Source organism: Pleurodeles waltl, chromosome 12 (genome assembly GCF_031143425.1).
Source record: "Pleurodeles waltl isolate 20211129_DDA chromosome 12, aPleWal1.hap1.20221129, whole genome shotgun sequence".
In the NCBI taxonomy this organism is placed as follows: domain Eukaryota; kingdom Metazoa; phylum Chordata; class Amphibia; order Caudata; family Salamandridae; genus Pleurodeles; species Pleurodeles waltl.
Window position 1 is genome coordinate 50,157,952 of NC_090451.1, and position 16,072 is coordinate 50,174,023.

General features: G+C 41.7%; 1 protein-coding gene and 1 long non-coding RNA gene across 2 annotated transcripts in view; both read right to left on the reverse strand.

The window, feature by feature from the left end:
• Positions 1-48: 48 nt before the first annotated feature.
• Positions 49-3,305, reverse strand: LOC138268314 (uncharacterized). Its single transcript, XR_011199972.1, has 3 exons — positions 3,166-3,305; positions 1,710-1,806; positions 49-132 (listed from the first exon to the last, which is right to left on the reverse strand). It is a non-coding gene; the product is annotated as an uncharacterized lncRNA (long non-coding RNA).
• A 671-nt stretch (positions 3,306-3,976) lies between these two features.
• The window catches only part of IL12RB1 (interleukin 12 receptor subunit beta 1), a 47,998-nt gene continuing 35,902 nt past the window's right edge, over positions 3,977-16,072 (reverse strand). Inside the window, exons 2-8 of the mRNA XM_069215888.1 lie at positions 11,026-11,059; positions 10,436-10,552; positions 8,963-9,045; positions 7,599-7,806; positions 5,516-5,695; positions 4,888-5,010; positions 3,977-4,209 (exon numbers count right to left, since the gene is read on the reverse strand). Coding sequence (XP_069071989.1) covers positions 3,977-4,209; positions 4,888-5,010; positions 5,516-5,695; positions 7,599-7,806; positions 8,963-9,045; positions 10,436-10,552; positions 11,026-11,059 — 978 coding nt within the window. The remainder of the gene's footprint in view (positions 4,210-4,887; positions 5,011-5,515; positions 5,696-7,598; positions 7,807-8,962; positions 9,046-10,435; positions 10,553-11,025; positions 11,060-16,072) is intronic.

A 16,072-nucleotide genomic window follows, 5' to 3' on the forward strand; every position in this document is an offset into this window, starting at 1 on the left:
CCTGCAAACAAATGAAATGGTTGCCACTGAAAAATGGTGCAAACGTTTACCTGTCGCATCTCGTCTTGGGAGAATTTTACTGCTACGCTACCCACGGGAGTCGGCACCTCAGGACATAATATTTTCTTAAATCTGGAAAAATAAATTTACCATGATAACTTTTTAGACAAACACCATGAAAAGAGACATACAGAGAGAGAGAGGTGTGGTTGTAGGGGTCTAGATCATACAATTTATGCTTCTGTCAAATTGAACTTTATTGAACTATTTAAACTATTAATATTATTTATTATAATAATAATATAACCAATATCATTATAATAAAAAATACAATACTAACAATGCCTTTCGTATATAGCCGCAATAGGGTAATCACGTGAGACAGCCCTCCAGTCACACTGAGAGCTCAGTGGCATGATATGCATTTTTTTGGCTTTTCAGACCAAACCCCAAATTGTTTTTTGTTGTTGTTTTTTTTGCAAAACAGAAAAGAAATGTCACTGACTTGCAGGAGGTTTTCTATCTGCACTTAGGTTACAGTTATGTACATTTCTACTTTCATCTAGCCGGGTCTAGACTGGGGCAAAAAAAAATCATTATTGGAAGTCCCGCCCTAAACGGGGCGGGATCCTGATGCAGTGAAGCTGGCGCCCGCTGATGAAGCGTCGGGTCCCCCCAGAGTCTCCAGTGCCAGAAACCTGGTGGCTCCCCCATCTGTAAAAGAAGTGACGGACCCACGAGTGTGATATAATCCGATTAACATGCACTTACTAAATCTATTTATAAGTCTCAAAGCATTGTAATAACTGGTGTCACTATTGTCCGTATCAATAGTGCATTATAGCTCTTTCACCTACTCCTAGAGTACCCAGGTTCCCTCTACTTGACGACTACCACCAATTCAGGTCATGAATTCTAAAGGTTTGTTGTGGCCTACAGCCTGCACAATTGGTGCTTCTGAGAACAGCAATAACTGAGACATTATTGGAACATACTGGGTTTAACACAGGTGTGTTCAAAATTAAAATTCCGACTGAGATGTTTAATATTGACTGCTGTCCAACTTCTTGAAATTGCTCATCACATTGCCAGCAAATTAATCTTCTGTCCGAAAGTAATGTTTGAAGAGGTTTTCTCCTATTCAATAACTACTTTTTATAGGATTTCATACCCAGTTTATAAGGCTTCACAAGTACATGAAGTGTCCAAAGTTAGCAACATGTTTTATTAAAAAATCCCAAAGAAGGAGGAAAATAATTCTGCCAACTTGGTATAACACTACCTTAATAACAGTCTAGTTTGAAAAGGCAGAAATGTAAATTGATTCTGAATTCTACCCAGAGTATCCAATTACTCAGAGGGTTTGTGCGATAGTATTCCCTTCTTGTGGGCCCAGATTCACACACCTGCTATTTTTTTTTTTTTGGCTGTCAAAAGTGAAAACACCAGTTTATGGAGGTGGACTGAACTCAATGTCTGAGAAATATGTAAATTCAGTATAGAATGTGCCATGGTTCCATTAAGCTCTGTCTGCAAAACCCATTCAAGATTACTCTGTGAGACACTGGTAATAAATTGTGAGATTTTCATCCTCTAAGATCAATAAAATGATTCCAATTGGTTAAGGTAACAATAACATTTTATTTGATTGGCCTTAGGTAATTCAGTTCACGTGTGAGCCAGGTAAATGGTCTTTGATATTATCTTACCTTTTTACAGCAATGAAACAGAGTCCGCCGGTGGTAAATACGCCGAGTAAAATACCGATACAAATCACCGGCAACTTCCAAGCAGCTGCAGCTTCATCTACCAATGAGAAAGAAGCAGGTTGTGAAACTTATGGTTGAGTTGGACATTATCTGTCCATGGGGAATTTCTTTTTTTTGCAATTTAATTTTGTATTAACTTTCAATTTGATATTTATATCTTTTTTTTATTAAATCATTGTTAACCAATAACCTCGTTTTGTGTAGTTTTCTAGTGATTTGCCATCAAAAATGACTCTATAGTTCAACAAAATGGCCCATTTTAGAAAATGCAAAATTGATGCAACAATGAAATAAACCTAATTAGCAGATCAGCCTGTTATTTTCATTACACGTTGATAACCGGTAGCTGAAATATTGTTAGTTTAATAACCTCTGTTGCTTCAGCCTGTTCAGAAGTTCACCGAATGTGATCATAGCCTTTTATCATTGTGCTTAACTTTCTTTCTACTTCGAATGTACCAAAAAAAGCAAACAAAGGTTTGGTCTGAAAAGTTAGTCAACAGGGAAAAGGCTGAGCTGAAGATCCTGGATGGTAAAGAAATTGTGACAATTGAAGGTTCCTTACTTGAGCTAAGTATGTTTGTTGCATTATATATAGATGCAAATAGAAACTAAGCTAGTGAATTCACAATTGGACACAGGTTTTGCAGAACCATACACCGCCTGCATTTCAAGTTTCACATTGTGGAGTTAGTGTATTCCCAATTTCTGTAGGCATGAAGGTTAAAATATCCTGCATAATCATACCCCAATTGGAAGGGATATGTTGCCAACAACTGTTGACACCATACAGGACCCCAATTTGAGTGCCAACCCTAAAAGAACTGGAAAAGATTGGTGTATGATCATAACTGGGACAGGCCTAATACTGGACTGCAAAAAGTTTTTAAAAATGAAGCTTTGCCTGAAATCTCTGCTTTTATATGGATATGAAATAGAAGAGTGTGTATGCCAATTAAATAAACAGGTTTTTATAGGGCCCCACAAAAAATGAGTGTTTTTGTCCACTTTGGGAAGATTGTTGACCTGATGAAGTTCCCTTGAACTTTCTTTATCTTTGGAATAAAGCCAAAACATGTAAAAAGGTGGTGTTGTAACGTAAGAGTGTGTCTACCAATTACACTACCCCAATGCAGGTGCTTTTATTTATGGCCCCCCAAGAAGAAAGGAAACATGTCTTAATCCTCTTCACCGACTTTTTGCATCTCAGGAATATAAGTGACTCTCTCTGCCCCAAACCCATTGGAATTTCAGAGGCACCTGCTTACTGGGAGATATCATTCTCCCACATAGATGGTTTCTTCTACCTGTGGTCTAGGATTACTCTCGCAAACAATCAGGAGTTATTTCAATCTTAATTTTATATCTCCTGACATATGGTAATGTTCCATTTTACCTGGTTTTAGGGTCCTGAAAGATATTTGAGCGATTCCAGTTTCTTCCCCAAACTCTGTTTCACCCTTGATCTCAACAGTATATTCTATCCCAGCTGAGAGATTGGAGAAGTTGTGAACTGTCCTTGAGATCATGGCAACCTCACCTGTAAAATGACAAAGAAAATGCCTTAAAACCAAACTTTCGTGTAATTATGAACATCATGGGTGTTAGAAGTGAAAAAGAGGTGGGAAAAACAACCCGGCATACAACTGGGGTACAGCTGGGGTCACCGGTCACCCCAGAGCTAGAACGAGATGCTACCATGGCCTCAGATAAAGGTAAAGAACTTGGTTGTCTTGTTACCAAAATCATGTTGGCAATTTACCCCCCACCAGGAATGGAAATGGTGTAATTCAGCTTGAAAAAACAAGCAGAACCAAGCTCTGGAGATAAAGGGGAAACAGTGAGGCATCATGTGGGAGTGACACATACAGACATGTAAACACTAGAATGCCATTATTACTGAATGCAGGAAATCAAGTCTACGCCACTGTTTTGTGAAAGTTTACGCAAGAGCTGAATGTTTGTATTTTTTATTAAATAATTCACCTTAAAATTGCTGTGCTCAAGTATGTCATTGTTATGTTTTCAAGTCTATGAAGTGATTTAGTAGGAGAGTGCAAAAAAGACTTTTGTTAATAATGAAAAGTATGAGAAAGCTTGAGTGTCTCACCTTCTTATGACTGTGTCATAGAATTGTCTGCAAATTGTCAACTATATTTTACACCTATGCAAATCTCACTGCTCAGTATGTCCTTTATTGTAAAGCATTAGTTTTTGTTTAAGATATATGGGGAAGATTTATCTGTGTATGTATGTAATCGAACAATTGCAAACTGACTACCTTTTGATGAGTCTTTCGACTGAGAAGGGTAGATCGTGATGTTGTATTTCTGCAAAACACCATGGCATTCACCGATGAGGACGTTGTCCCATATCACAATAGCAGAGTGTTCTCTTATGCCTGTCACAGAGACGTTCCTTGGAACATCGTTTTGGGAAGCTAGTGGTAAAGCAAGGTGAAAGATTATCAATTATTGAATATATCTTTTACATGAATTATAACCAATGCAGCACGCCAAGTTTCAAACGCCAAGTACATTTAAATTTATCTCAATTGGGCTGAAAATGTTTCTGGGGTGTTTTCTTCCTACAATGGGCAGATTTCTATAAAGCCCTGGAAGATTTAGGTATGTTACTTCACACTGAGGATTATGTTATTTCTAAGATCACTGATGCAAAGTGAAATAGAAAAATGTGCAAATTGAATCAGATCAAAGAAGGTACCCGAGATTGGGATGTAGTTCTCATGATACTCCTGACAGAGTAACAGTGACATTTGTCAAGGATTTAAATAGTGGGGGACAGAAATAATTACATTCCCTTGTATGTTTATCTGACGTAAGTAATGAATAACTTGGGCTGAGGCAGCAAAAAGCTGTGCGTGAGACAAAGAACACTTTGCTATGTCCTGTTTTGTCAACTATTAATTTAACTAAGAACAGGGAATCTGAAGTTATTTTATCAAAGTATGAGACTAACTTTGCTCTTCAGAGATACGTCTAATTTTATGGTAGGCCTAGTCCCACAGCCTCACCGCTGCACTTGACACTACGCTCCTGATTCAGGGATATAGCTCTTGAACTAATTTAAGCCTGATATATCTTAGTGTTAGTCTTACGCTTATAATAGTAGGTGGATCCAAGAGTTTTCCATATTTTTTTGCCTTCTTCGTTCATGTTCCAGGTGCTTGGTGGTGTGTGATATTGGTAAACCGCGATCCGGTAACATGTCGTTGGATCAACTGAAATACAAAAAGCCTAGTATAATTGTCAACGTTCTTCCTGTTGTTCTATAGTTCTTTCCAAGTGTTCACCGGTTACTCAGCTTTATTTTTTGGCATCCTCTTCTGTTTTCTGATTGCAAATCACAAAATAGTAATAATTACAGCACATATATAGAAGCACGTCTACGCACGATAGGAACATGGCCGACAGCACCAACAAGACCACCTTGTGGTCCATTTTAATATTGTGCTACAAATGTTATTCCTTTACGTACTTTCATTGGTCTCCATCATCTAAACCGTGCCTGAGGAGACCCCTAAGGTGTACAGGGGTGTGTCTAAAGTATTCCTCTGCTGCGCCTAAGCTTAACTATCACCTGTATGTTTTCCCTGTGAGGTCCAGATCACCCACAGTTGTTGTGACCACCTAGTCCCTCAGGTGTTCTAGGATAAAACTATAACTTGTTGTTGTTTGGCTACTTTGCCACAGTTCTGGGAGGCGGGATTGTAGTAGTGGTATTACCTCGGCCTTTGTGCGTGAAGTTTTTGACCTCAAACTTTTTTATACTGCACAAATGTTGGATATTTTCCTCAGACACCGGATGCCATTCAACACAGTAGGAAGAGCTTTTTTTCTTCGGCTCCCACCACAACACCTGGACAGTGTCTGTACCAGAAAGACTGATGTCCCGAAAAGGCGGTCCTAGAAATTGAGGGGAAAGAGAAGAAAATATCACAGTTGTAATAATAGCTCAAGATCCAAATATAACACGTAGATCTAACCTCGCAGAGCGTAGATGCGACTGGGGAATAAATCCTAGTAGAAGAAGTAGATTTATTGTGGAATCTTACTCAATCCACCAAGGCCTATGATGACTATGCAAACCATCCACCCACTCACCAGGTGGTTGTGCCGACAGCTTTCCAATGCCAATGATGCAGCACACTGAGCAGTCCTGCTCCACCGTGCCCCACCAGCGGCCCTGAACTACCTCCTGTCCTGCCAACATTCCCCAAGCCTCCCTTGGAAGATGGATGGTCCAGGGCTCTTGTTCTCATGGGTAGCTGCAACCTTCACAAATATATGTGTAGAACATGTAGAAACAGTGGAGTAGAAACAACTTTACCACACTCGCTCTTCTTTTCTTTTTCACTGGCAGCTGGTAGGAGGCAATGGCAGGGTTGTAAGTGGAATGGCAATGGCTACTTAACACAATGGGGAAAATGTAGAAAGTGGCATGGCAATGATACTGTTTATACTAGGATTATGTCGGTACGGATGAGTAACTCTTGGAGGCAACGTGAATGCACACATATGTCTGGAGCTTTACGTACTGGGGCCATGTGCGGTCTGCTTTGGGTGAGAATTACTGGGAGTCAATGTGTATAGAGGAATTCAAACTGTGGTTCAAAACTTGAGTAAATAATAGTAGTGGTGTGGATATATTGCCGCACACTGAAGACTCTGTGGACATCGGTACATCACTGGTCTGGTACATAGTGGGGTAATATAGAAACTGGTATAAAGTTTCCTTCTAAAAGTGGAGAAATGTGGGCCCCAGCATTATGTCATAATCTATATTCCTATGCATAGTTGTCCTTTGAGGCTTCGGCCTGTAAGATCAGTGGTCTGAACATAACAGAGGGCAATAAACTGAGAAAACATATTAATATCTTCCAAACTACAGACCTCATCTCCTCCACCTTTCAGGCTACCTTCCAGCAGATTCCATTAAGACCCTACTTTGGTCAAAGCATCACAGCAGCAACCTAATTAAATTTAATTATTCCTGCTAAATGATGCTGCACTGGTGTTGGGGGTGAAGTGTGGTGAATAAACTGTAATGAGAATCTAGCTGGAGGAAGAGGAAACATTTACATTGAGCAGGAAGGGCAGGATGTCAAGGCGTCAACAAAGAATGTCATGTCCAGGATCAAGAGCAAGTGAGACAGAAAAGGGACTTTAGGAAAATACAAGGGGGGAACATCAGTGGAGGGATCCTGAAAGAGACCAGAGGCGTGCAAGTTAAAGATGAGTAGACGAGAAGAGGAGTGCGTATATGCAGACAGCTGTGTGCGGATGTTGTGGTCGCCACATTGTAAATATACGACCAGTGTTCTGTCGGGGGTCACTCTTCTTAACATATGGGTGCTTATAGAGATTTGGGCTTTTCATGATCTTCTTTCGCCTTTAACATGATTGTGAACCATTTCGGAGTACACATCAGGACCGAACGGAGAGATGACCACCGGCGAGAAGTGGATCCACAATCCTGGCAGACATGCTATCCTACCACAGAGAAATATTTTATGGTATTTGGGGGCTAGGTTCGGGACTGTCGTGTCGCCGTACCGTTACAGCAAAGCTGTTTTGTGGTGTGTCCACCAACATGAGAATAGGTGACCAAGTGATAAAGAAATGGAGGCATTTCATGTTATGCTCAGGTAAAAGTATATAACAAAACCTTTTACTGGAACAACCAATGGAATGTGAATATTGCATCACTGATAAATACATATATAGTATATACAATCAGCTATATGACTACACAAGTCCCCTCTTCAGGTTCCATTATCAGCTCAGAATAAGACAAGTCTGGACAAACCTGTTTCTTGGTGGGACTCAATGATGTAAAAGTTCATTGGGCTTGAGCCTGCCCTGTTTCTAGCAAAAATTGATACATTATATGATGTCTCTGATATGTTCACACTAAGGCTTGTTCCACGGAGCTCCCATATGTTTTCCTCACACGGACAGGCAACCATTTTGACAGAGATGGTGTACTCGACGTCACCTTTTTCCCTTTCAGCCTCCTGCAAGATAAATGTTTAGTTTTTACAAATTGAATTACCTTATCAAGTATAATTGATGATCCTGATATTGAAACTGGACATGACAAACATCATCAGCACTTGAAATAGATGTATTGCTATATATTTCTTTTTATGAAATAACTTTATAAAAGTTAATAGGCGCATTCCCTTTTATTTTAAAGAATATTATCAAATGACCGAAATCTGCCAAGAAACATTAGGTGAACGATTCCCATTGGTGGGCAGAAAAGTTAAGGTTTTTAGCTGAAATTTAGTAAATTGTATTGTAGTGGCAAACTCTGTACTTGGCAGAAACCTTGCCTAGTTTCATGTAGACACTCCCTTTACCCCATCAAGCTCTAAAAGGAAGAAACATGCAGACAGAGTAGGAGAATGTCTATTTAACTTGGCAAAACAACACTGCCAGCTTCTATCTTAACTTCAGTGTAAATTCTAGATAAATTGTTGTATATGGGGAATGGGAAGACGCTGCGTAAATAATGAATTTATTTTCTTCTTAATGATCACAGTCCATCTCCAGCCCATAGAAATGGCATAAATGCTACTTCCCACCATACAAAAAAAAAACAGATTAAAAAGTTGTTCTCTAACTTTCCACTTCAATAACAAAATGATGTGAGAGATGGGTGTAAATACTTATTTTGTTCCCATATACGTGGTGTATTTGCTTCCCACTCACTATCAGGGTTAACAATTTTAATACTGCTGTAGAACAAGGAAAGAAAGAGTATGCTGTACCCAGGCTAACTGCTGGCTGCTGGGTTGAACAGATATTACGCTGAGCAAGGCGGATGGTGATGTGAGGAACTGCGTATTAGACCACCAAGTGATGGTGCATGGAAAGAAGGAACAGGGTGAGTTAAAAAAAGGGAGAGAATGTAGAAGTTTGATAAATGTGGTTGTAGAAGGTAGTAATTATAGCAAAACAATAACGTTGTCCATTGAAGTTTTGCATAATCCAAAAATGTTCATTTAGACATTAGCAGAGCCAACGCCCCCAACCAGGCTTAATCCCAGCTACCATCACCCGAGGCCACCACTATGTGATTGCTTGTGTGACCTTTGTAGATGCATTTCCCACATCTCCACTTGTTCCTAAGAGCACCACACGGGGTTTTCAACTGAAACTCCTTACCTTCCAATGGAGGTCCAGTTTCCGGTGCCCACTCTGGCTCGGATTCCCCACAGTGTAATTTAGCTCTGGGCCAACAACTATTTCTATAAAAGAAAGTCATTGCGGTTAGATATAATTGGGACACATCAGTTCTTTGGCCAAAATGTTATGGTACTTAGAAACATTAAAAACAAGGTTGAGTGGATGAGAAGATGAGTTCACTGAGGGCCTGATTTAGATCCTGGTGGAGGGGAATACTCCCTCACAAATGTGACGGACATCCCGTCCTCCGTATTACGATCCCATTTAATCCTATGGAGAGTGTAATACGGTGGACGGGATATCCGTTACACTTGTAACGGAATATTCCATCCGCCAAGATCTAAATCATTCCCTTAGCCATTCACGAGAGTCCTAATTAGGATTCTGTCTGCCAACGACAGACCAATTTAAGAGCCGTAGACAGTGAATAAAGTGCCTTGAGTCCCATTTTCATTCTAACCAAATCTGATAGTTCCGATCTTGCCACAATAGCAATACCTGGTAGAGTGTGTATCCATGCGCTGGCGTTTCCAACATCCATGGGGCGAATACTCAGCCAGTGGAATGAAGTAATTAATGGGGTCCAGTTAATGACTTCTGTCCACCGGCTGAGTATTCCATTGGGTGGTTTAGGGAATCTGTTCATATCACTTTCTCATTTAGCAACTATACAATATCTGCCTATTCACTGAATACAATAGTTATTGAAACATATTTTAATGGTTTGGGTTAATGGTTAGTTGGGAGTACATTTGAAAAGGCAAATAGATCACAATATTTGCAAACCTGTATTTGAAATTATAGTTCTGAGGTGAACAGGAAACATTGGCAGTAAGCGGAATAGTGAGTGAGGCAGGTGAAACTCTATTTCTAGGTATGTGTCATATGAGACGAGAATGCCTTCATTAACAAAATAATTTTCACTAGGTTCTCAAATGGCATCTTTTCCCCACATCCATCCATTTTCTATGTGAAGAACCTTTTCCCTGTTTTTCTTTTAAAGTTAAATTACATGTTTACTGTAAATCATTTTATTGAATTTTTCATTAAAAATACTAATGTATATTAAACAAGCAAGTCATGCTCAGGGGTGTTCCATTTTTAAATTCCATTTAACTTTTTCATACAAAATCTGACTATTTAAACACATTTCTAAACCTAATTATTTTATGTAACTTTTTGTTTTACAAAAAAAATCTTAAATACTTTTCTTGCATTTTTATTGCAATCTAAGCTGAACATCACTATCACTAACATTAGAATTGTATGCGTTTTATATATTTTTATTAAGTCTATAAACGTTTTCAGTTTCATGGCAAAACATGAATGGAATGTACACTACTAACAACAGGTTCTATCAATGCACAGTGTTTCTTTAAGAATTGGAAGTGGGCCCCTAGACACCAGAAATTGCTTGTATGTTATTTCCAGGTTTAGAAAAAGGTATCTTACCAGCAGGAATCTTGACAGATTTGCTCCACTCGCTCCAAAGGTTTTTTATGTCTGCACGTTTGTGCTTCACCTGGATTTCGAAAGGGAAGTTTTTCTCAAATCTTATTCGACATGTTTCTGCGAAGAATAAATCATGGAATGTTGCATTGCACAACTCAAGAAGGAAACTTTGCTAAAGAGAAATCCAAACTAAGCAGTGGTTGCAGACCTGGCAAACCACAGACGTAGGGTTAGAGGAAGAATTGGGTGGCACTGAAAACTCAAACACCGGGATGGGGGGGTATCTCTAGCAAAATATCCCCCAACATACTATCAGTTATCCCTATATTCGGGAAATTCAACCCGTGAATCCCCATTCAGACATAGAACAGCCTCCAAAATTGAAAGGGTTTACGCTACCTCCCATCTCTAAATAATATCTTTAAAGTTTCTTGCTATACTGTTCTGTGGTCCTCCTCACACACTGCTCACAAAGCTTTTGTTGGTAAAATTCATGATGGCGCTATTTACAGCATAATGGTCTGCGTTTTATTTTATATCAGAGTTAATACTCTTGGGTTTATATTTTTTTAGTCAAAGTTAAAACTTACCAAGTTCATTGATGTCTTGGGACATACAATCCACCTGAAATGGAGAATTTATCATTACTGATAGCACTTATGTTGACTGCAAGAATCATAAACACTGCAACAGTATAAAGGCTGACTCTCCTCAGTCAATATTCCACATTCTTTTTTCTTGCATTTGGCTGCACAAGCATTTAGCAAATACATCTGTATGAAAATAATCACTGCTTTAAATATGGAATAGTGCTGAGAAGGCGTGCCAAATTCAACTGTCAGCTATAGCGGCGTGTGTGTTTTAGACCCACTGTTTGCTTCTCAAGGCATCGCTTTCACTTTTCATGACTACCTATGCTGTCACTTGCTAATACCACCTAGTAGCTACTCGAGTCTTAAAGTAGGACTGGCTGCTGGTTAGGGGGCATATAACAAAGGTGTTCATTGGCTGACAAGAGGATAGAAACTGACCAATCAGATAAACTCAGGTTGCCTCTAGAGAGCAGGGGAAGCTTCCAGCTACTGTCTAAGTCAGAGGTCTTCAAACTGGGGGGCGGGCCGCACTTGGGGGGCCTCAAGTGATCCCAGGGGGGCGCCAAACTCTGGCCAAAAGAAATATTATACAGATAACATGCCTTTGTTTTCAGCAGAAGCATGTTATTGCAGTTTTAGAAAGGTAACAGTACTTAACTGCAATGTTTAAATAGGTTTAGACCTATTTAAACATTGCCATCTTTCTAAAATAATTGTGAAAAATTCTGAGGGGGGGCCCAAGGATTTTTATTTTTCAACTGGGGGGCGCTGCATTAAACAGTTTGAAGACCACTGGTCTAAGTGGTGGGAGGGCGGGGTCACCCCATTGGTCTGGCAGATCTAGGATGCCGTTCTGATTGGAAGGTAAACCCGAGCTCCTTCTCGAAAGGTCGTTTAATTCCTCGTTGGTTTTATTGGCTACAATGGAGGACCCTGACATTGCCTCACACTTAGGGCATGATTTAGAGTTTGGCGGAAAGAATACTCCATCACAAATATGGTGCATGTCCGTCTGTCATACAACAACTGCATGATAGCATGGGGCCCTTGTAACATCGGGAACAGGATATCCACAACGGTCGACAGAGTAACCCATCCGCTAGACTTTAAATCAGGGTATTAGTTTCCTCTTGCACATTTTAAACATCAAGGAAAATAGATTTGTCTGCACCATTATTATTTAACGCTAGAAAAAAACTGTGCTAATTCAGTATATCTTGTTTTAAGGATTTGTTTTGAGCTGGCGCAAACTTCTTCTGTGATGTGTTCTGTTGAAAAGATCATGTGCTCTCTTCCTGATCAGGCGATCAGCAAAACAACCTTTGCCCTAGTCCAATATTTGTGTAATCAGGCCCTTGGTATATTGTGAAAGAGAATTAACAAAGAGAAGGGTGTAAAACACAGGTGTGGGTCCAGGCCCAGTGTGGGCTGCGAGATCCATTGTCTTACCTGAACCGCGAGACGCAAGCAATGAAAAGCAAGAATCACGAAAAGACACGTCAAGATTTAAGGAAACCAACAGACATTTTTACACAAAAAGAAGAATGAAAATACATTGGCTACACTGGCTAGAAACTCTGTTATAGTGGTGGTGCAAAAAATATGGTAGGTCTTCTGAATATCCTATTCTGAGCCTCAAAGACAAGCCATTTCCAAAACCCTGTGGACCCGAATAAGTGGACATTGTGTCTTGAAAGGAAGGAAAATGAAGAAAGAGAGAAGAAAGATGAATCCCAAAAGGTTTAACAATCACAGGGATTATAGAGAAAAGAAGGGTGTTAGAAATGGGGTCTCTAGCTGGCAGTCGGTTTGCACCCTGTCCAAATAGGGAGCCTCACTCTAGTCAGGATAAGGGAGATACCCACTCAGATAACCCCTGCTCACCCCCTTGGTAGCTTGGCATGAGCAGTCAGACTTATCTCAGAAGCAATGTGTAAAGCACTTGCACATAACACACAGTAATAAGTGAAAACACTACAAAAGGACACCACACCAGTTTTAGAAAAATAGCCAAAATTTATCTATATAAAACAAGACCAAATACGATAAAAAACCAACGTACAGTAAGAAAAATATGAATGCTGCAAGATTTACTCAAAACTACAGTTCCTTGAAGTCGATAGCTCCACCTGGGGCTATCATGGCGTCGTGATCAACAAAACCAACAGTTCAGGCCGATGGCGGCATTGAGGGCCAGCTGCGGTGTCGGAAAGACCCGCAAACAGTACCTTGGATTTGTAGGCCGTCGTGATCCTCGCGGTGAGCTCTGGAGAGGGGCGTCACTGATGTCGCGGTGTCGGTTCCGGAGTCGTCGGGCCCTTGAGGTCACACGCGTTGCAGATCGAACTCCAGGCTGATGAAGTCAGGTGCACCGGCGTGGATGGTGTTGGGGCTGCGGTGCTAAGCGGGACAATGCGACGTGCGGTGCCCACAGGTCACAGTGCAGGCAGCTGCTCGGTGGCGGCATCCAGCGGTGTCGGTGAGACCAGGGCTGCGGTGTGAAGCGGAGCGTGCGACATGCGGTGTCCACAGGTCACGGTGCAGGCATCGGCCGCGTCGTTGCTGAAGCGCTGTCGTCGATAGGCCCAAGCCAGCGGTGCGGGACGAGACTGTGCTTTGTGACCCTCACAAGGGGTATCCACAGGCCATGGTGCAGGCAGGATGCCTGATGACGACACAGGAGTCGATGGTGCTGGTGTCGGTGGACCGGGGCTGCGGTGCGGGATGGGACGGTGCGTCATGTACCTCACGAGCAGTGTTCACAGACAACGGTGCAGGCAGCGGCGCCGGTGTCAGCAGGAGCATCGTAGTTGGGGATGCCCAGGCTGCGGTGTGAGCAGGCGATGCCGGAGTGCGGGGCCCACAGGTCACGGTACGAGCAGCGGCTCGTGAAGTAGTCCGATGACGGCGTCGGGAAGACCAGGGTCATGGTGCGAAGCGGGGCAATGCGACTCCGTGTGGCATCGGCAGGTCACAGTGCAGGCCAGCGGCGTCATTGGCGGCTTCACAGTGGTTTCTCCTCTTGAACAGCACAAAACACACAGTTCCCAGTGCTGCAGGTCGAGGAAACTGAAGTCTTTGCTGTCCCTGAGACTTCCAACAGGAGGCAAGCTCTACTCCAAGCCCTTGGAGAATTTTCTCAAGCAGGACACACAGCAAAGTTCACCCTTTGCTCTCTTTCCAGGCAGAAGCAGCAACTGCAGGCCAGTCCAGCAAAGCAACACAGCGAAGTGACAGTACTCCTCCTTCAGCTCTTCAGCTCTTCTCCTGGCCAGAGGTTCCTCTTGATTCCAGAATGATTCTAAAAGTCTGGGGTTTTGTGTCTTCTTATTATACCCAGTTCTGCCTTTGAAGTTGCCAAACTTCAAAGCAAAGTCTCAAGTGTTTGCAAGATCCTTCCTTGTCCAGGCCAGGCCCCAGACACTCACTAGGGGGTCGGAGACAGCATTGTGTGAGGGCAGGCACAGTCCTTTCAGGTGGGAGTGACCACTCCTCCCTCCCCTCCATCACAGATGGCTAATCAAGATATGCAGGCTACACCCCAACCCGCTTTGTGTCACTGTCTAGAGGAGAGGTGTGAACAGCCCAACTGTCAAACTGACCCAGACAGACAATCCACAAACAGGCAGAGTCACAGAATGGTATAAGCAAGAAAATGCCTACTTTCTAAAAGTGGCATTTTCAAACAGACAATTTAAAAACCAACTACACTAAAAGCTGTATTTTTAAATTGTGAGTTCAGAGACCCTAAACTCCATCTTTTTATCTGCTCTCAAAGGGAATCTGCGCTTTAATGATATTTAAAGGCAGCCCCCATGTTAACTTATGAGAGAGATAGACCTTGCACAGTGAAAACCGAATTTGGCAGTACTTCACTGTTAGGACGTATAAAACACACTTATATATGTCCTATCTTAAACATACACTGCACCCTGCCCATGGGGCTACCTAGGGACTAACTTAGGGGTGCCTGACATGTAGTAAAAGGGAAGGTTGAGGCCTGGCAAGTGGGTACACTTGCCAAGTCGAATTGGCAGTTTCAAGCTGCACAGACAGACACTTGCAGTGGCAGGTCTGAGTCATGTTGACAGGGATACTAATATGGGTGGCACAACCAGTGCTGCAGGCCCACTAGTAGCATTTGATTTACAGGCCCTTGGTCACCTCTAGTGCACTTTACTAGTGAATCAAATATGCCAGTCATGGATAAACCAATCAACACTACAATTTCTAAAGGGAGCACTTGCACTTTAGCGCTGATTGGCAGTGGTAAAGTGCGCAGAGACAATTAACCATCAAAAACAGACCTAAAAAAATAGGAGGAAGAAGGCAAAACGTTTGGGGATAACCCTGCAAAAAGGGCCATTTCCAACAGAGGGGAACAAAAAACAGAAAAATGTTCAGCATAAGGAAAAGTAAATATGAGGATTTAGACTGAGGCACAGAAGGAACAAAAAGAAAGAGGCGGGGGACGTGGGACTTGGTGGGAAGAGGTAGCAGGGAAAGGGAGTAGATATAGAGGAAAGAAACGAAGGGCTGCGGAGCGAGAGAAACAAAACACTGAGAAGAACACACAAAGAAAGAGAACATAGAGTAAAAGACGAAGAAGAGAGAGAGAGAGCAAACTCCCATTAACCTGTGTTTATGTTGTGCCAGTTACTGGCTGATGTAAATAACAGATGGAAATAATACCTCAGTGGATGGTACTCAGATTACCTTCTTCAGAACAATGGAAACCTGAGGGCCTGATTTAGAATTTTGCAGATAGGTTATTCCGTAACAAACGTGACGGATATCCCGTCTGCTGTATTACAATCCCATTATAGCCTATAAAGATTGTAATACGGAGGAATGGATATCCGTCACGTATGTCACGGAGTAACCCGTCCGCCAAACTCTAAGTCAGGCCGCGAGGCTGTAAAGACATATGTGGGAACCCAGAAACAAAGGAAGGAACAGGACAAAAGAGGTATGGGGAGGAGAGAACAGAAGAGAGCAGATTTGCATGGTCTTTTTGACAAGTTTGCTATCAGTCTTACTTCTG